The 20320-nt window shown below is 36.8% G+C and overlaps 1 protein-coding gene across 4 annotated transcripts in view; it reads left to right on the top strand.

The window, feature by feature from the left end:
• PKN2 (protein kinase N2) overlaps positions 1-14783 on the top strand; it is a 148949-nt gene extending 134166 nt beyond the window's left edge. For all 4 annotated transcript variants that reach the window (XM_081087818.1, XM_081087819.1, XM_081087817.1 and 1 more), the window contains 7 exons: positions 76-252; positions 3211-3273; positions 4855-4931; positions 8036-8178; positions 12145-12252; positions 12456-12536; positions 12624-14783. In XM_081087818.1, the coding sequence (XP_080943944.1) occupies positions 76-252; positions 3211-3273; positions 4855-4931; positions 8036-8178; positions 12145-12252; positions 12456-12536; positions 12624-12827 (853 nt within the window). In that variant the 3' untranslated portion in view covers positions 12828-14783. The remainder of the gene's footprint in view (positions 1-75; positions 253-3210; positions 3274-4854; positions 4932-8035; positions 8179-12144; positions 12253-12455; positions 12537-12623) is intronic.
• The last annotated feature ends 5537 nt before the right edge of the window (positions 14784-20320 follow it).

Here is a 20320-nt window from a genome sequence, read left to right as displayed (position 1 = left end):
TTAAAGAGCATTGTTTCCAGCTAGAACCTAAGGGAAGAAAAAAACCTATTTATTTTTAAATGTTTTCTCTTACAGCCTGATGTGTGAAAAAAGAATTTTTGAAACTGTGAATAGTGTAAGGCATCCATTTTTGGTGAACCTTTTTGCATGTTTCCAAACAAAAGAGCATGTTTGCTTTGTAATGGAATATGCTGCCGGTGGGGACCTAATGATGCACATTCATACAGATGTCTTTTCTGAACCAAGAGCTGTGTAAGTATGCTTTAGACATTTCTCTGAATTTTTCATGATTAATATTTTTCTGGAAAGGAAAAAAGCTCTGTGAATTAATTCTCGTCCCCCACCCCTTTTCCCAAATAGAAACTAAGACTTTAGAAATTTTTACCTTTTGCCACCAAAAACAAAAAATCTATTTAATTCTGTTGTCCATATTGAAATTTCATGGATTACCCCTAAACCATACATGATAATTTAAATACAAAACTTAGATTCTTTTTAATAAAATTTTTGCTGGTTTTTTTAAATTTATAATTTTTTAAAATTGATTTGTTGTTGTTTTTAGAGAGAGAGGATGGGAGAGAAAGAGAAACATTGATGTGAGATGCTCCCTACCAGGGATCGAGCCCACAACCCAGTCATGTGCCCTGACCAGGAATCAAACAGGCACAGGATGATGCCCAACCAACTTAGACACCGTGGCCAGGGCTAAAACTTTTGTTTTCTGTTACATTTTATCCCTAGGGAATGCCATTATGACCATGACTTTAAATACCAAATATACTCAAAGTACATTGTTAAGTGGAAAGAGAAAGGGTAGAATAGTCTGTGTCATTTTATTGTACGAAATATTAGTATTTGTGTTTTAAAGGATAATTTTAAGTATCTGTATATGTTTACAATATCTCTGAAAGTATCCAAGAAAGTGGTATATATATTGCTTCCAATGAAAGACACAGCCACTGGTGAGGTGCAGGAAGCACAGCCCCTCTGACTCCAAAGCCGGTCGCTCCGATAGCTGCTCCCCATCCTGCTCCACAGTGGAAGCAGCGCTTCCGGGCCCATGCCGAATCAGCTCCGGCTTCCAGCGTCCTGCCTGCCCCTTCGTATACTATGTGCAGTCAGGGGCATGGCTTCGGTCTCCCTGGCCAATAGTGCCACAGCACAGCCAGAGAGCGACAGGACACAGCTACCAGCACTGACGGATTGATTTGGCCATGTGACTGACATCATGTGCAGTTACACTGCATGTTTACATTTGTAGGGAAGCAGGGCAGCCTGCTCCTGCTGCCCAGGCCACCTTCTAGACCAGCGGTTCTCAACCTGCACTATGCTTTAATTATGTTCAATTTGTAACAATGAAATTGGGGGTCACCACAACATGAGGAACTGTATTAAAGGGTCGAGGCATTAGGAAGGTTGAGAACCACTGTTCTAGACTAAGAAAGGCCCACTGATCTCTGTGTTTCTCCTGCCGTCCGGAATCAAAACCTCTTGGGGATGAATGATCCCAGCGATGTCCCCAACACATACTCAGTGTCACTGTCACAGACATTCCCAGTTATTACAGCCCGTTCCTCAGCCCACAGTGCCATGCTCCACCCACTGCCCCTCCTCAACTGTCACCCCCTGAGGACCACCTATCTGAAGTGTGAGCAAGATCTCAAATGCCCCCGTCCTTTTTTTTTTTCCAATAGCACCCTTGCCCTACCTTTCTTCCTCTAAAAACCTTGCATTTTAAAAATATATATTTGATTGATTTCAGAGAGGGAAATAGAGATAGAAACATCAGTGATGATAGAGAATCATTGATTGGCTGCCTCCTGCACATTCCAAACTGGGGATCGAAATCTCTTGTGGCCTTTTCCCCCGGCCAGCAGGCCACAATCGGCGGTGAGGGCAGGAGGAGGGAAACCGGATCGACCTGATCACCAGCCAGGCTTAGGGACCCCACCCGTGCACAAATTTCTTGCACCAGGCTTCTAGTTTAGAATAAACAATGAAAAATACATACATGGTCCTGTTCTTCTCAAGAATTAATATTCTAGCTGGGGCAAGTTTTTCTAAGATCCAAATCCATTTATCCAATTTCTAAACCTCTTCACCTGTCCCAAGACAATTCAGAGTCAACAAATCTAAGGCCAAACTCATTTTCCCAGCACAACTTAGGCTACTCCTGTATTTTTTTTACCTATTCATTGCACTAAGAAGGAAACCTTGAGAGTCATCTTAAGCTTTTCCTCTTCCTCATCCTCACAGCCAAGGAGACTCTTAAGTCCTGTCATGCTAGTTTTAAAATTTCTCTTAAACCTATCCTTGCTTTCTCTTTGTTGGCACTACAATGAAGGTTCTCACAATTTCCATCTGTACTATCCTAATGGCCTTATCTATTGTTTTCTCCTCTGGATATCTACCTACTTTTACTCCAACCTTCATGCTAATATCAGAAATATCTAACAAATCTGATTAAAATAGTTTTATTCTCTATCACAAAGAGGAAAAATTTCAGTATCCATAATGTCTCAAGATCCTTCACAACTTGATCCCAAGCTGTCTTTCCAGCCTCCTCTCTCATTACTTCTTCCCCATTTTTTACTTCAACCATAGTAAACTTATTACTGTTTTCAAAAATATTATGCCTCTTACACCTGTATTTCTTTCCTTCTCAAGGGAATGCCCTATATTTCCCCTATGAAAGTTTTCTTCACACTGTTCTTCTGCCCTTACAGCATATTGTAATTTCTCCTACAGACCAGGTTGAAGGACTACAGTGGAAGCCATCAGGCAAAGTTAAAGGCTTCCATTGCAGAGATTGTATTTTTCCTTTAATATGTTTTCTTTCTTTTTTTTTAGAGACAGAAGAAGGGAGAGGGAGAGAGAGAGAAACATTAATCGGTTACCTCCATATGCACCCCTACTGGGGATCAAACCAGCAAACTGGGTATGTGCTCTGACTGGGAATCGAACCAGCAACCTTTTGGTACACAGGATAATGCTCAACCAACTGTGCCACAGCAGGCAGGCTTACTTTTTTTTTATTTCTTTTTCTTTTTTTCTCCCAATATTTAGCACATTTCTTACTATGTCTGGCATATAGTAAAAACTAATATATGTGAAATTAGTTAACTATGGAATTCTGCTTTGAAGCATAAAAGTATAAACTAGGATTCAAGAGCAGTGGAATTTATTAAACATTTCTTATTTAATTCTTAGATTCTATGCTGCATGTGTAGTTCTTGGGCTGCAGTATTTACATGAACACAAAATTGTTTATAGGTAAGTGAAGTTTTGATGCTTAATGGCTTACTTTGGTATGTATTAGAACTACAGATAATTAAGAAGGATATTTTGTGTTTAATCAGCTTCTTAATTTTCTCTTTTATATGATAAGTGACCTCGCAAAAGTTAAATTCCAGTTTTGAAAGACATGGTTAACACAGTAATTATATGATGGACCTCTTTGTTCCTGAACCTCTGCCCATTATGTAATTACAGTAGTCAAATTATGAGTTGGCCTCTGATAACACAATTCACCAACAATATTCATCCTGGTGAATATTTTTTTTAAATATATTTTTTATTGATTTCAGAGAGGAAGGGAGAAGGATAGAAAAATAGAAACATCAATGATGAGAGAGAATCATTGATCGGCTGCCTCCTGCACGCCCCCCACTGGGGATTGAGCCCACAACCCAGGCATGTGCCCTTGGCTGGAATCGAACCTAGGACCCTTCAGTCCGCAGGCCGATGCTCTATCCACTGAGCCAAACCAGCTAGGGCATCCTGGTGAATGTTTTACATTCAACTTCAGAAAACTTCTGTAAAACTAGTACTACTCAAAATGTTTTCATTTTAAGATAAGTAGCTTGTACCAGAGTGCAAAGTATCACCTGCTGCTTCATTAAGTCTTGCTGTCAACTAAACAGTGTATATTGGTGACAACTTATTTATGTCTGGTGCAGGCTCCTTATCAAATTGCAGAACAACTAGTTCATAGCCCAGCAACTAGTCTATGGGCCACACTTTGAATAGCATTGCTCTAGACCAGTAATTTTCAAACTTTTTCATCTCGTGGCACTCATAAACTAATTACTAAAATTCTACAGCACACCAAAAAATATATTTTTGCTGATCTGAATAATTTTGATTCATTCATATCAGATGGCTATTGTTGTGTTGACTGTTGTCATTTTTTTATTGACAATCTAAGGGAAAAGAGGTTAGTGCCCTGACTAAACAATCCAATATTGCATGCTTTAAAAATTCTTGCAGCACACCACTGGAAAATCGCTGCTTTGGAGTAGACATTTGGAAAGCCAGTCAGATTAGGAGACTATAAACATTAGTTTACTCAAACTTCTAACAATATTTTCCAGGTAAGGGTATCCTCATGGTCCTGTTTTACTCACAGGATAAACTGTTTTTAACTTAATTTGTAATCATTTAGTATGGATAGATAGCTTTCTCTTTATTTTGAATTATTCTCTTAGAAAGTTAAACCTGCCCCCTAGCACCTTCTTTGTACTGTTAGACATTTCTTTTTTATGGATGGTGTATAGGCAAATGCTTAAACTCCTTTCATGTTTTTAAGTATATATTTAAATAGAGAAAACATTCTTTATTAAATACATTCTTCTTATTCTATATAATGAAAATTATTCAGAAACTATATTATATAGAGTAATACATTTTTCAAATGAAAAAAAAATGAATGTTTCTAATATAGTATTTAAATCTCAAATCACAATTTGAAAAAGTTGTTTTTAGCAAAGAGAAAGTATGGCTGCTAATGAAATGAATTTTTTACTACATTTTTTACTGATTTTATTATTTGCATTTTTTTTTAATCCTGAACAGAGATTTGAAATTGGATAACTTATTGCTAGATACAGAAGGCTTTGTGAAAATTGCTGATTTTGGCCTTTGCAAAGAAGGTAATTAGAAATTTTAAAGTTTCTTTTTTTAATATATTACTATTCCTTTGTACTTTGGTAGTTTTCAAGTTTGTCTATGGAAAGTAGAATGTATTTTTAACTTAATTTATTCTTTATTAAAACATTATGGATTATTCATATAACCTAATTGTCACATATTAAGAATTCTGTGGGTATGAATAAAGTTAGGTTTTCAGAAGTCAGAGTATAAAACAAAGATTCTCTTTGTATGATTAATAATTCTATCACTATTCTATAAAAACATTGGTTAAGCACCAAAGTTTTCACTATGCTGGGACTATAGAGTGAATTAAATGAACCTAATAATTTCTCTCTAGCTTCTTAAAACTTTTAACACTTTTAAATAGGAAAAATATATATCAAGAACCCTTTCTATATATTCAAGAGTAAATAAATAAGTAAACTGGGGAAATTTGAATCAGAGGTAGCATAAGGAAGTGTACAGAGCTTGGACTTAAGTACCAGATAGTCTTAGGTTTTGAATCCTAGTTCTGCTACTTATTTGCTCTGTATCTTTGAAGGAGTTACTTTTAACCTCTTTGAGTATTTCCTCAGTTATAAAATAAATGTAATCATCCTTGTTTAGGAGTATTTTGAGAATTGGAGATAAGTATGTGACACAGTGCTTATTTAATATATGGTAAATAGGTATTCTTTCTTATCTTTACATTTAATACATTGTATTGTAAGGAACATTATCTGCCTGCCCCTCCACATTGGTAGCTTCTTATTTCTTATTCAGCTTTGTTTCTATAGCATATAATATAGTGCTTGGCACATCTTAAGTATTCAGTGAATGTTCAGTTAATAAGTAGTTAGATGATGCCCTGGCTGGTGTTGCAGTGGTTAGAGCATCAACCTGTACACTAGAGGGACACAGGTTCGATTCCAGGTCCAGGGCACATACCTTGGTTGCAGGTTCCATCCCTGCCCCCAGTTGGGGCATGTGTGTGAGGCAACCAATCGATGTGTTTCTCTCACATCAATGTCTGTCTGTCTTTCTGTCTGACTCTCTCTCTCTCTCTCTTCCTCCCTCTCCCTCTTCTCTCTCTCTCTCTCTCTCTCTCTCTCTCTCTCTCTCTCTCTCTCTCTCTCTCTCTCAGAATCAATGGAAAAAATGTCCTCACTCTTTGGGTGAGGATTAAAAATAATAATAAGTAGTTCGATGAATGAATGAATGAATGAATGAATGAAAGAACAGATGAACTTGGTGAGTATATGTCCATTAGTTACCCACTGACCTCCTAATTACTGAGTTCAATAAAATTTTTTTCTCCTACTGGACTTCTCTGAATTGAACAATGTTGATTTAAATAATTTTGTTCTTTGGCATCTGCCCTTAGACCATTGCTCTTCACTGCTAATTTTTAACTAGCAATTATATATTAATGGTCCTCAAATCTAGTATTTCCCTTCCTAACATATATTCAGCTGTCTACTAGACAGCTCTACCTGAATAGTCAATAAGTATCTCAGATGCTATATATTAAAAAAAATAGTTTCTTTTCCTTAGAGAGTCTAATTCACAGTTGATGGTGCCACAGTCCTCTCAGCCTCCCAGTTTGAAAATGTGGAATTATCCTGAACTCTGTCCTCTTCTCTGCTCTCCATATCTAGTTAGTCATCAAATTGTGTTGACATCTGTATATATTGGTTTTTCTCCAATTTCCTGTAAGCTCCTTAAAGACAAGAATTGTGTCTTACTCTCATTTTTATGTCCCCACCACGGCATGGATGCCAAGAATATAATAGGTATTCAGAAAGTATGTATTCAATAACCCGAATAAGTGTATATTTCTCATTGTCATAAAATAGGTATAGTACATATCATAGTAATAGCTAGCCATTTTTGAGCACTTACTATGTGCCAAGCACTTTGCTTCATATGCTGCATATCCAGTTAAATTATAACTATCTTATGAAAGTTGGTAATACAGCAGAGGAAAACAGCCTTTGAGGTAAGACAACTTTCCCATGCTCTCATGGCTAACAAGTGGCAAAGCTGGTTTTTAAACTTAGATCTTTATGACTCCAGAAACTGATGTTAACTACTTACATGGAGTTCTACCAATTTGAAGTCTTAGGTAATTGGCTTACTTTCAATTTCCTTTAAATATGTCAGAATGAATGAAATATAACTATATTACTTTACTATAAGTGACATGATATACAGTATATGCATTACATTAAAATATTAAGATTTTATAATATTGCCATTTAAAAATTAAGGGGGAAAAGTTAGAGTAGTTTTATGCAAAAAGTATAACATGTTTTAGTTGTGTGACCAGGGCACAGAATAAAAATAAAGAAATTAGTTCTGTTTCCATCTTTGTTAACTTTTTCCTAATCTTGGCCAACGCATTTAAAAGGATTGTGTAGAACTTACGTATATAGATATTATATCAACTCTTCTTACAAATAATATTTTTGAAGAAAAAGTAATATGACCAATGTTAAAGAAATTTTGCAAAAAAATTTCTCACCCTTTAAGTCTTGGTCTTAACGGGCATAATTAAGTTAATCTGAAATAAAACTTAGTAAATGCAAACCTTTTCATATTTAGAATTAAGGTCTTTTCATTTAAGTTCTTTCATAAGAAAACAATTATGAGCTTTTAATACTTCAGAATACATTGAGACATCTTCAATATGTAGAATGTATATTTGATTAAGTAAATTATGAGGAACATATGTTTGAAAACTAGTTAACTAAAAATATTAATACCATATCTCTATATTATGTAACATCTTTGGTGAACTCTTGATTTTCCAGGTGTTTGCTTTGTGGTATTTTCCAAATTATATTTAATGTTATTTTTATAATGAAGCAAATAAACTTACTAAAAAAGATTGAATTGAAAAAATGATAAAACTTGAAATTCATAGTCACTTGTGACTTGTAATGACAAGAAAGAGAAAATAAGTTAATAAAGTATGAAAGTCATTTTTACCCATTAATTAAATAATAAGGTTGCTATTTAGCATAGTTTTCTCAATACCAACTTTTAACATTTTCTTTAAAAGTCTTTGGTATATCTTGAGTTTGGTCACCATGCACTAATATTTAAATTTTACCTTTTTCAGGAATGGGATATGGAGATAGAACAAGCACATTTTGTGGCACTCCTGAATTTCTTGCCCCAGAAGTATTAACAGAAACATCTTATACAAGGGCTGTAGATTGGTGGGGCCTTGGTGTACTTATATATGAAATGCTTGTTGGAGAGGTAAGCAGTATAAAGTAGTGAGAAAGAAAAGAGGAAAGATGATTGAAAGAACAAAACATGTCATTTATAAAACTAATATGTCTCATGCATAAATGGAACTTAAGTTTCATAAATATTTATAGTGTACTAATAATTGCCTATGATTCTGTATTACCTTCACTGTCTTTTTTAGATTTTTATGTCATCTGTGGAATGCATTACCAATATTTTGAAAATAGTTTCTTATATTTTGGTATTGCTGTGTTATGATTCTAAGATATAATATAACTGAATATTTCATAGGGAATAGAATAACAGGAAAACTAATAAACAGATGTCATGTATACCTGTAAAGAAAAGTCAGCTATACCTTAGTCAAAAACAAATGTTACTTTCAAAAACAGGATAGCAGAATTGAAAAGATTAACTTTCTGTTTTCTTTAGATTAACTTGATACATTTCTGGGGATAACTTAGTTGTTCACAGAAATTTTACCACTGAGGAAAGTGAATTATATCTAATAAATAAAGTAGTAGTAAAGGCTAATCTGTTTTGTTATAAATTGTTGGATATGATAAATTAGGGTGGAATTGGGAAAGAGTCCATATTTAGATAAGTAATTGAAAACTACTTAGAGAATCTTGATGATCTCAAGATGCAAGAAAAATTATCTTATTGGATTGGTTCATTGTTCTACAGTTTCTCTGGTGCCAACAACTTTTCTTGGCATGAATAAATGAATGAAGGAATGACCAAATTATTGAATGTCAGAAATTTCGAAAATTTTTCTCTGTGATTGTCATGTACCCAAACAAACAAATAAATTATTTCAGTTCATCCAAACAACATTGGAGTGAATACTTGGAAAAGGAGGGAAAGAAATAGCTAATTAAAAGGTTTATCATGTGCTAGGCACTATTCTGTGTGCTTTAGAAATTTTAGCGTATTTAATTTTTCAGCAACCTTTAATAAGCTCAATATTAATCTACATTCATTTTCAGATACATAAATGGAAACAGAACTTGAGTAACTTGCTCAAAGTCTCACAACTGTCATGGGGTAGGGCTTGGATTTTAAACCTGGTTGTCTGAAAACCATTATATTTTGCTACCTGCAGGATAGGGTATTGAAGCCACCCAATCTTGTTTCTGTCCTTAAGACTGATGGTTCAGAACTAAATTTTTTACCTCTATTTAGAAAAGGTGCTGTTTGCTGTTTTAGGATTGAAAGATGTATTTTATCCCTAATCCTGGGTGATCTTTACTTTCTAAGAGAGCCAGAGTATGTATTCATCATAGTTGTTTCTGTAAACTCTGGCATACTTGAAATCCCTTTTGAAAGTAACATATTTGTTGCTTTGTGTTTTTTTTTAAGTGTATCATTCAGATACATATGAAATTTAAGTTACTAAAAATTATATGCTTGCTTAAAATTTACCCCTCCATATTAGAGATGACATGCAAAAAATATGTTTATTACAAAATAATAGAGAATTAAGAGCCAGTTGATTATACTTCCTCCATTTCTAAAGTGACTGGAGGATTGGCAGTGAACAAGTGAGGAAGCTACTGTTCCATATTTTTTTTAAAAGAGCTTCTAATTAATTAAGACAATGGAGCTATCTATTCCTTCCAAATTGCTTTTTGAAATTCCATTTATTTTTAACACCTCCATAAGAGGATAGTTGGGAAAAGAGCTAAACTTAAAACTCATCAGTATGCTTCATAATTTTATAGCATTGGTGAAATTTTAGCAATCACATTTTTTAAACTATTATAAGAGTGAGGTTTGGCTAAAGTTTATATCTAATTTCTGTAACATTTACAAATAATTGAAAACTCCCTGAACATATCCTGCATATTCAAATTTGTATTTGAAAAATTTTTTAAATCTCTATTTTTGAAAGTGTTACAGATGTCCCCTTTTTCCCTGCTATTGACCCCTTCTAGCCTGCCTCTGCCTTCCCCCCACCCCCACCCCCCACCCCACCAGGCCTTCACCACCCTATTGTCTGTGTTCATGGATTATACATGCAAGTTCTTTGGTTGATCTCTTCCCTTCCACCCCTTCTTCCCTCTGAGATCCAGCAGCCTGTTTCATGCTTCTATGTCTCTGGATCTATTTTGTTCATTAGATTCCACATATGAGGGAGATCATGTGATACTTGTTTTGAAATTTTCTTTGTATTTGTACAAGTTTTGAGGACTGGAAAGACTACAGAAATAAATTAATGAATGTACCAGGTTTCCTTTCCCTCTGCCAAATGGGGTATCACAGAAGTAACCTTACATACTGGAGTTAGATGCTTGACATCTGAACAGACAATTGCATTTTTACATGTGTTTAAAACACATTTGTTGTGTTTTGTTGTTAGCTTATAATCTATTTGAAGAAACAAAGAACTTTAACATCTTAACAAATATGATGATAAACTTTTACTTATAGAATGGCATTTTAAACACAAAGTTGACTGATCAAGTCAACAAAAGTGCATTGTATTACCACTTGAAGTTCTGATTGCAAATCCTTGTGAAATAGAATTTTTCCCTGATTTACCTCCATTCCTGAAACAAATTATATTGTCCCATATACTAGGTATTTGATTTATGTATTTTGAATGAGTGAATGAATAAACTAAAGTTTTGATAACTGAAAAGTTTGAAATTACCTTAGATATGCACAGTAGGATGGGCAGCTCAGCTTTAGGAAGTTGGGTTTTGAAATCATTTTCACAGATTCCTCAGGTGAAAGATCCCTCTTACTCCATTGATACTTGGAATTGCTGCTTGGTTCTTAGTCTTTAATATCTTTTAGGAAGCAAGCAATCAATTCTAAACCATCTGAAATTCTGAGGTGATAAGCCATATTGTATAACTACATTTTCAGCATGGTTGAGAGTTTATTTCTTTGTATATCAAAGAGTCATTATTGTCATTCTGAGTAATAATTTTAATACTCTGCTGCTTACTGAAATGCCCCAAGATCTGTTGTGTATAGAGCATAAAATATGCCTGGGAATAGGTAGTTTTTTCTCTTAATTTTGTTGGCAACTGCTGCTTAGTGCAATCATTATGTGACATCTGCAAATTTTCTAATTGTGTTTTGTAACTATTACTGACTGAAATTCAAAGCATATCAATATCTGATCCATTTTCACAAACTGTGCTTCCCTCCATAGTAACACTTACTACCATATTTACCTTACCCATTTTCCTTTGTCTTTCCACAATATTGAGCTTCTTAAAGATTGTTTATTATCTACATGTTTCCCACTATGTAGTAAGTACTTAAAAGATTTACTGTCTGGCTGTATAAATGAATGAAATAAAATGGGATGAAATTAAAAATTATACCAGAGACCTGGTGCATGAAATTTGTGCACTAGGAGGGGGATGGGGGATACCTCAGCTTGGCCTGCATCCTCTTGCAGTCCGGGAGCCCTCGGGGGATGTCCAGCTGCCAGCTTAAGCCCGCTCCCTGCACAGGCCTAAGCCGGGAGTCAGACATCCTTAGCTCTGCCACGGAGGCGGGAGAGGTTACCACTGCTGCGCTTGCTAGCCATGAGCTTGACTCAGGGCTTCTGGCTGCACGGTGCTCCCCCTGTGGGAGTGCACTGATCACCAGGGGGCAAGTCCTTTGCTGAGTGTCTGCCCCCTGGTGGTCAGTGCACTTCATAGCGACTGGCCGTTCCACCGTTTGGTCAATTTGCATATTAGCCTTTTATTATATAGGATGATTTGACCAAATTTGTTCAGGTCTGTGAAATAAATTTAAGAAATATTTCAGAAAGTATATATAGTGTATCCTCTGGGCAATAGATATATATCTGTTGTAGCTTCTTTTGTCCTTGTTTGTTGGGCGTTTTGGTGGTGGTGTTTTATTTTTGTTTTGTTTTTCACTGCCTGGTTCTTGATTGTGCTTTAGATAGGTGATAAGTTTTCACTTTATTGGAAATTATTTTGACTTACTCAAAGATATTTCTTCTAGTCTCCCTTTCCTGGTGATGATGAAGAGGAGGTTTTTGACAGTATTGTAAATGATGAAGTAAGGTATCCAAGGTTCTTATCTACAGAAGCCATTTCCATAATGAGAAGGGTAAGAATTAATGGTTTATAAACTATTTAAATTTTTTATATTGAAGGACATTTCCCTGTAGAACTCTAGAAGTTGTTTTCCAGTTCATAGTTGCATGGTTTAGACAACCATACAAAAAGAAATCTAAATCTTTGTAGGTTATGAGAATCTTTATCAGTGAAGTTGCTGGTTTTATCTTACTTTTTAACTTTATGTTGTGTTAGCTGTTAAGAAGAAATCCTGAGAGGCGCCTTGGAGCTGGTGAGAAAGATGCAGAGGATGTAAAAAAACACCCATTTTTCCGAGTAAGTATGAAAGTTTAGAATTTTTTCTGAAACTATAGCCATTAGGAGTGGGAAACTAAACTGGACCTTCTATATTTTGTAATTCAGCTAATTGATTGGAGTGCTCTGATGGACAAAAAAGTAAAGCCACCATTTGTACCTACCATTCGAGGACGGGAAGATGTTAGTAACTTTGATGATGAATTTACCTCAGAAGCACCTATTCTGACTCCACCTCGAGAACCAAGGATACTTTCAGAAGAGGAGCAAGAAATGTTCAGAGATTTTGACTACATTGCTGATTGGTGTTAAGTTCCTACCCACTGTGAAACCAAGAAGACTGACTACAAGATGACCTCTTAAAAATAGCAACTCTTCATTTGCTCTCTGTGCCACCAGTAGCTTCTGAGTCTGTTTTTTAAAACACATGAAGATTTGTTTTAAAGTACTTCTGAAAAGTAGCTTCTTGATGAATTCTCAATGTAAATCTGAGCACTGGAAACAGTTTCATGAAGTTTAAGCTGAATGAATATCAGGCGTGAAAATCTGTCACAGATGAATACTTTTGGATCAATAGTCTTTTTTTAAAAAAAACAAATATGCTCTTCTATAGTCCCTAGTTTGGCTGTATGCCTGCCTTAAGTGGAAGGAAAATGAATCAATTAACTTCACTTAGCTGAATTTTTTAAATGAAAAAAGGGTTTGGGATGCTGTTACTAGTCAGACATGATTCTGTTTGAATAAGGCAAATACTCTTATTTTTTTAAAGAAATAACTGAAATATCAAAAAAAAAGTAGTGGTAGTTTGTGCACATTTTTAGGCCTTTTTTAATGAAATGAATTGATGTCTTGTTTTATAAATTTTTTATATTTATTAGGAGAAAACTTTTATTGCCTTATCTTTACCAACTATGTAACAGAACCTCACAGCTTTTCAACAGAGCTACTTGCCAAACACTTGTTTATTAAACCATGAAATGAACAGGAACAATTAAACATCAGCATTTACTTAAAATTTTAAGAATGAGAACTTCTGATTAGCCTGAACCAAGATACTGTGTTAACCTGTATGCATTCCCAAAGTCTAAACACTCAGCATGTTCAGTCATACCTTCCTCCAAAATCAGTGAACTCATTAGTGCTTCTTTGATACTCATTGTACATTTATCAACCTAGTTCATCTTGTTCTTGTGTCTACTGTAGAAGGGAACTATATCTTTGTTAAAACATAGGGGTTATCATTGTATACATGCTGTGAACATGTATATGTGCAAGTTGTAATGTATTCTATGTTGGTTTATTATTTAATTTCACTACTTCATCACTTTTGTACAGTGGCCAAGCAGACACCTCAAACTCCCGCATTTGTTAAGTGCATTTGTACATTTTAGGCCACTGGATCCAGATTTTATATTGGCAGTTACTAAGGGCAAAAGCAATATATTGTAACAGAATGTATAAATATTTTTGATAAAACAGTGTATATTTTATAAAAATTATAACACTAAAGCTGTACCTCAAAAGTCTCAAAAATAATTTGATCAAGTACTCTTTACAACTTTTCAGAGGATCCTTTCGTGGCTTTTTAATGCTCTTATAGGAAAGTCTTTTTGTAAGCCATGACTTTTCCACTTGCCTAGAGGTTTGGATATTTTTGTTTGTTCATTTGTTTTTCCCTTCTAGTCCATGACTTCATTGTTTTTCCTTAGTTCAATAATAACATCTTTGATTCTGTGCTTAGCATATTAGGTTCATCATACCTCAGGAATACCAAGTTATTAACTGAACATTCTGAATTAACCATTTAATCACAGTGATCTCATGTCTTAAAAACTGTTCAAGTTTAAATATGAGAAACACGAAAGCAGAGAGTTGAGCTGAAAACATTTATAAATATTTCAGCCTTGCCAGAGGGTGTTGGCATGTTTTTGCTGTACTCTGAGAACAATTCAAATGGTTCAGAGATAATTCATATTTCTTTTCAAGTTGATTATTACCCAAGATCCTTTGGGGGATAATCTTCTAGAAGGAGCAATATGTTGTTTCAAGTTATTTTTAAATGCCAGTTGACTTTTGGTAAAGGACAATAGAGGATCTTAGTTTAATTGCCTGGCTTTAATTTAAACAGTATTAACACAACATTTTAAAAAAACACTAAATACTTTTGAGGTACAGTCTTTTCACCTTTTCAGGTTCTCAAATATGCATAAAAAGCAATGTCTAAAATAGGCTTTTAGCATTAAAAACTGACAGCATTTTTGTAACTACACAATGTACAGAAATTTTTTTTTAATTAAAGCCAATCACTAAAAAAAATTAGAGGGCAGGGTATATTCACACCAGTAAGCTGAAGAAAGCACTAATTTTTTCTGTAGTTTTAAACATATATATATATATTTTAGTCAGATTTAAAATTTTTAAACTCTATAGAGTGTAAATATATTTTGCTATTACTGTATGTGTGACTGCTCAAGCACTTTGTGAGGAAATTAAAATATTTTAGAATGGTACACTATGCATTCCTATGAAATGTGCCTTTAATTATGTCATTCTAAGAAAAAAGTGTTTTGCAGTCATAAATTACCACAGATGCACAAATTAAAGTTTAAATAGATTGCAATTTGTAACTTTGGTTTTAAGTATTATTTCTTTTTGAAAATTTTCCATTGATCCAAGTATGCGTTGGCTTTACTGTATTCAAGATCTCAAAGACGTTAACTTTAGCCTTCTTGCAAGTACTTTTTGTCCTGGGGAAGGGCAAAATCATGAAGAGTCACAGCAAGTTGTTCTCTTCACTGACAATAATGGGCAAATTTTGCATCTTACTCCTGTAAGGTCAGTAGCATCTTCTATTCAATGGAAATTGATGGAATGCCTTCTGTGTACTAGACACTGAGGATAAAAGGTAGGGGGGAAACATCAAAGTCTTCATAAATAAAGAACAGTATGCATTCATGCTAAAATGCAAGCACCATATTATATGTATTTTTTTCTTGTTTAAAGTTAACTTATTTTAAGACCTTACCTTTCAGAAAATAGGTTAATGTAAACAGAATATTAACATTTTTTAGTCACTCAAATATTACAAGTGACATATTTTAGAACAATAAAATGATCCATGCTGTTTCTGTAACACAAGTTGGGGGTCATAATGGAAATTGTTAATACAGGTTAATTAGGTAAATGCTACACTATAGATTCAAATCTAAGAAAATTTTTACAGCTGCTGCTTGTCTCCCTGAAAAACAGGGTGAGTATGAGAAACCCAAAGGAGCAAATAATTTAGAATTCTTACTTATCTACTAACTATATTTTGAGATCTAGTGTTTGTCTAAGATATTAACCTTATTGTGTGTATGCATATATATATATGTATATATATATACTGGTATATGTATATGTATGTATTGATAAATGCGCATATATATATAAACGTATATAAATGTATACATATATTAATAGAGGTAAGCTTTTAAATAACTTCTCAGTGTTAAAAATCTTGCAGAATTGTCCCTTCTAGTATTATGACTAAGGAAAAGCTCTGAGAAGACATCCGTAATTTGAGGCATTTCTGGTTTTATTGAAGGTAGGAGTGGTCTCTGGCAACCCTTCACTCCCAACAGCAAACAAACTTGAGCATGAATCTGGACAAGCTAAGGCTTCAGATTAAGTTACTGAGTGCCTAAGCACAAAAGCGAGACTACTAAGAAGTTCGGAAGGAAGCTGAGTCCACATAGTAGGCCAGAGAAGTAGGAAGTTGAAGAGGGTAAAAACCAGAGTGGCAGGGAGCTGGTTTGGAAATGCAGACACCCAAAAGAAGTGGGGTTGCCCAGGATAGACTCCTCCAGCAATACCATTATGAGGACAACCTTGCAACAGCAGAACTTAACATTTTGTGCTAAAATCCTCAAGTTCTAATTTGAAAGTCACTCTCTAAAGTAGAATGAAATACTTTCTGAAGGAAAGCTGCTCAGGATGGGAACAAAGGCCTTTCGCAAATTGAGGTTAAGTAAATACACGGTGTGGTGTTTAGTCGTTCACTAAGTATTGATCCCCTGTTACTGGTCACCCGGCCTTGTGCTCGGTGCGGACAAGGCTCATGAAGTAGAGCCTACAGTTCATGAAGTAGGGGTACGTACACGTCACTTAGCAATGACATTAGTGTGATTCAGGCTCCTCAAGGTGCTGTGGGAGTGCACCAGAGATCCCGGCAGGGAGTTAGTGAAGGGTTCTAAGTCGGGGAGGAAGATTTGAGTTTGCCACAGATGAGAGAACCTGGTACTTCTGAGGAAATGAGAATTCATTGTTCCTGGAGTGTGTATAAGCCACAAGGAGACGGTGAGTAGAGGTTAGGAAAGAAAGGGTCCCATTGTGCAGATGTTGTAGGCACTATTCAGGAGGTTATTTATCATAGGGCAGATCTAAATGTTATGGTACTGGAAGTGTGTGTACTTTTGGGGGGGTCCTCTTAATGAAATCCATGATAATATATGGCTACTGTATTCAGAACCTTGGCAGGGGCCTGCACAGGTGCTCCTCAGATTTTTTTCGCTTTCTGATAAGTCACCTCTGTCTCAGAGCCGTGGAAACATCTTCAGCTCGGATGTGATTAGATTGCCATGTGGAGAAGGGTTAGAGGGTGCAAGAATGAAGGCAGGCACGAGCTTGGGGCCTCTTCAGCAACAGTGGGAAGTGATAAAGACGTAAGCTAGGATATGGCACTTCGGTGTGAGAAAAAGTTGTATTCTGTTGAGGTGATAGAAACAAAGACTGGACTGACTTCATGTGGCCTAAGAGACCATATACTGATCCCACCAATGTGATTTCCACCCATCCTTCAAGGGCCTTTTTCAAGTAAAAAGTCATAGGGCTTTTTGTTTCTCTGTTTTTTACATTTTGTGCCCTGCTCTTTCCACACAGGCAGAATGAGTGTTTCCTCTTCTCTGAACCCCTTGGCCTCTGCACACATCTCCGTCTTGTCTAATGCATCAGTGCAGGGCATGCTTTATTCACCTCTAGTATCTTACACCTCCAGGGTCTATATAGTGGAGAATAAATGGCAGCTTTTTTCTATACAAAGATTTCAAAATATTAACCCTTTGAGCGCCAACCAATATCCTAGGAACTATGCTAAAATTGCCAAGGCATTTTTGCTGATTTTACAGCAGTTTAGGAAAAAAATTATGAATCGCAAGTAAATGAAGTTACATATTCAAAAACTTAAGGAAACCTTTACTACATTTGTTTTCATCTTTGACATATATTGTTTGCTGATTGTATTATAAAATACTAGTAGAAAAAAAATTGCCTATAGTGCTCCCGGCACTTTTGGCAAAAGACAGGAGGAGTGCAATCGCACTCCCCAGCACTCAAAGGGCTAAGTATTAGTGATTCAGATCAGTTGTTGATGTGAGTTGCAAGTGGGCTGCAATATAATAAGGATGTTCCTCTGACAAGAGCCACTTCTTGTTTAAGTTCAGTCCTTCTGGACCTACGGAGAACTTCCACATTCATGCTGTCACTTGAAACTAGAGGCATTTTGAAAATCAGCACATGGAGGGTAGCAAGAGGCCTGGGACTAGTCCTCATTTTGCTAGTATCTAGTAGTATGATGCAGGACAAGTTATTTCACCTTGCTAGTGACATGTGAGCATTTCACCCTAATGTCTTCGTTTGTAAAATGAGTTAGAGTAGGGCATTCATTTGTACCTTCCTTTTCAAACAAAATCTTCAGTGGTACTCCAACACATAATCGGAGCAGAAGCGAGCCGGGGGCTATTTCTGAGATCTTCTATGGAAGACCCTGATCTACACCATTTGATGTTCATGCTGCTTGGAGGGCCTGCAAGAGACTTTAAAGTGGCCATTGAATATCCATCATCTCCAATATGCAGTAGAAGAAAACGGTGATAGACTCAAGCACAGTTAAAATGTGTTATCGGGGCCAAAATCTGGACCCCTAGTGTACTGAAGAGCAGACCACCCCTCAGATGAACAAACTAAAACAGTAGGAGAAGTCGATTACACAGTAGATATTTGTTGGGCCTCAGCAACGTAGGAGGAGGTTGAAAGCTCTTGGTCCGTCATTAACTTGTTTGGTGTCTCATAGCCATGGAGTGGAAGGAACCACAGATGCAGTAAGGGCGTTCCATAGAAATCTTTGACAGATACAGCGAGTCTGATAAAATACCTTCAGTAAGGTATTCAATGTGATAAATGTGTTCATCTGGAAGCTCCGTATAACTTTTACATCATAGACCTGCCTTGTGGAACAGTATAGATCACCCTAGCCTCTCCAGCATCTCCAAGAGCTGTAGACCCAATTCTTTTATGGTTTTTTGTCACATGTCAATTTAAAGCAAACTGTCATTTGGCAGAATCTCAAATTCAACAGGGCATCATTTCTAGTTCTTGCTCTTGCTGTTACTTAGCATACCAGTAATATTCCTTCTGTCTCAGAGCTCTCAAACATTTATCCTTTCATAGGTTGTTGCAGATGAAAGCATGAGAATTATTCTGATATTCTGCAGAGGAAAAGCTTTATGCTCATATTTTCCCTCCTTTTTCACCAAGTGCAAGCTTGAGCATCCTAGAATGGCAGTGAAAAGTCCCCCTGGCCAAGTAATGCCAGCAAGAATTTGAATGGAAGTGTATGTTTGTGAGAGATGCTGGGGCCTCTGGGGCTAGAGATCAGCTGACACCTTGAAATCTTGAGATCCTGATGAAAGGAGTGTGCATGTGTAAATATCCGGGAGGGAGAGAGTGGAGAGGGGACCTTTCAGGAGGTCCATGAGTGGCAGATGAGATTAAAACTCCAGCAACAGGAAAAGTCAGGGCCATTGACAATTGGAAATATTGGCATAGGCACGGAGGCCTCTGGCTGGATTAGGACCAGATGGGTAATAGGCTGACCGCCTTCAGCTGTTCATCTTGATAATTAAAGTAAATCTTGCACCTGCGATACAGAATTAGCTTAGAAACCAAAGACAACCATGGGTAAAGCACATGTGTTGCTTTGAACACGAAGGCTTACTATCAAGAGGCATCTTGTTTAAGAAGCGTTTATTTTGGAAGAAGTAAAGAACAACTTATAGCAGTGACGGCGAACCTTTTGAGCTCGGCGTGTCAGCATTTTGAAAAACCCTAACTAAACTATGGTGCCGTGTCACATATAGAAACTTTTTGATATTTGCAACCATAGTAAAAAAAAGATATTTTTGATATTTATTTTATACTAGAGGCCCAGTGCACAAAAATGTGTGCACTCGGGGGAAGGGGGGGTCCCTCAGCTCGGCCTGTGCCCTCTCGCAGTCTGGGACCCCTCGGGAGATAACGACCTGCTGGCTTAGGCCTGCTCCCGGGTGGCAGAGGGCAGGCCCAATCCCAAGGTGCAGCACCTGGTCGGGCTCAGAGCAGGGCTGATTGGGGAGTTGGGGCGCCGCCCCCTGTCATGCACAGAGCAGGGCGGATTGGGAGGTTGCGATGCCACCCTCAGTCATGCTCAGAGTAGGGCCGATTGGGGGGTTGGGGCACCACCCCCTGTCACACTCAAGGCAGGGTCGATGGGGAGGTTGCGGCGCCACCCCGTCAGGCACAGAGCAGGCCAATCAGGGGGTTGGGGCGCTGCCCCCTGTCATGCACAGAGCAGGGCCCATCAGGGGGTTGAGGAGCTCCCCCCTGGCACTCACAGAGTAGGGCCAATAGGGGAGTTGGGGCACCGCCCCCTGTCACACACAGAGCAGGGCAGATCAGGGGGTTGGGGCGCCGCCCTCTATCACCCACAAAGCAGGGCCTATCAGGGGGTT

Source organism: Myotis nattereri (genome assembly GCF_964212035.1).
Source record: "Myotis nattereri genome assembly, chromosome: 3".
Classification (NCBI taxonomy): domain Eukaryota; kingdom Metazoa; phylum Chordata; class Mammalia; order Chiroptera; family Vespertilionidae; genus Myotis; species Myotis nattereri.
This window is presented reverse-complemented; position numbering and strand designations above follow the sequence as displayed.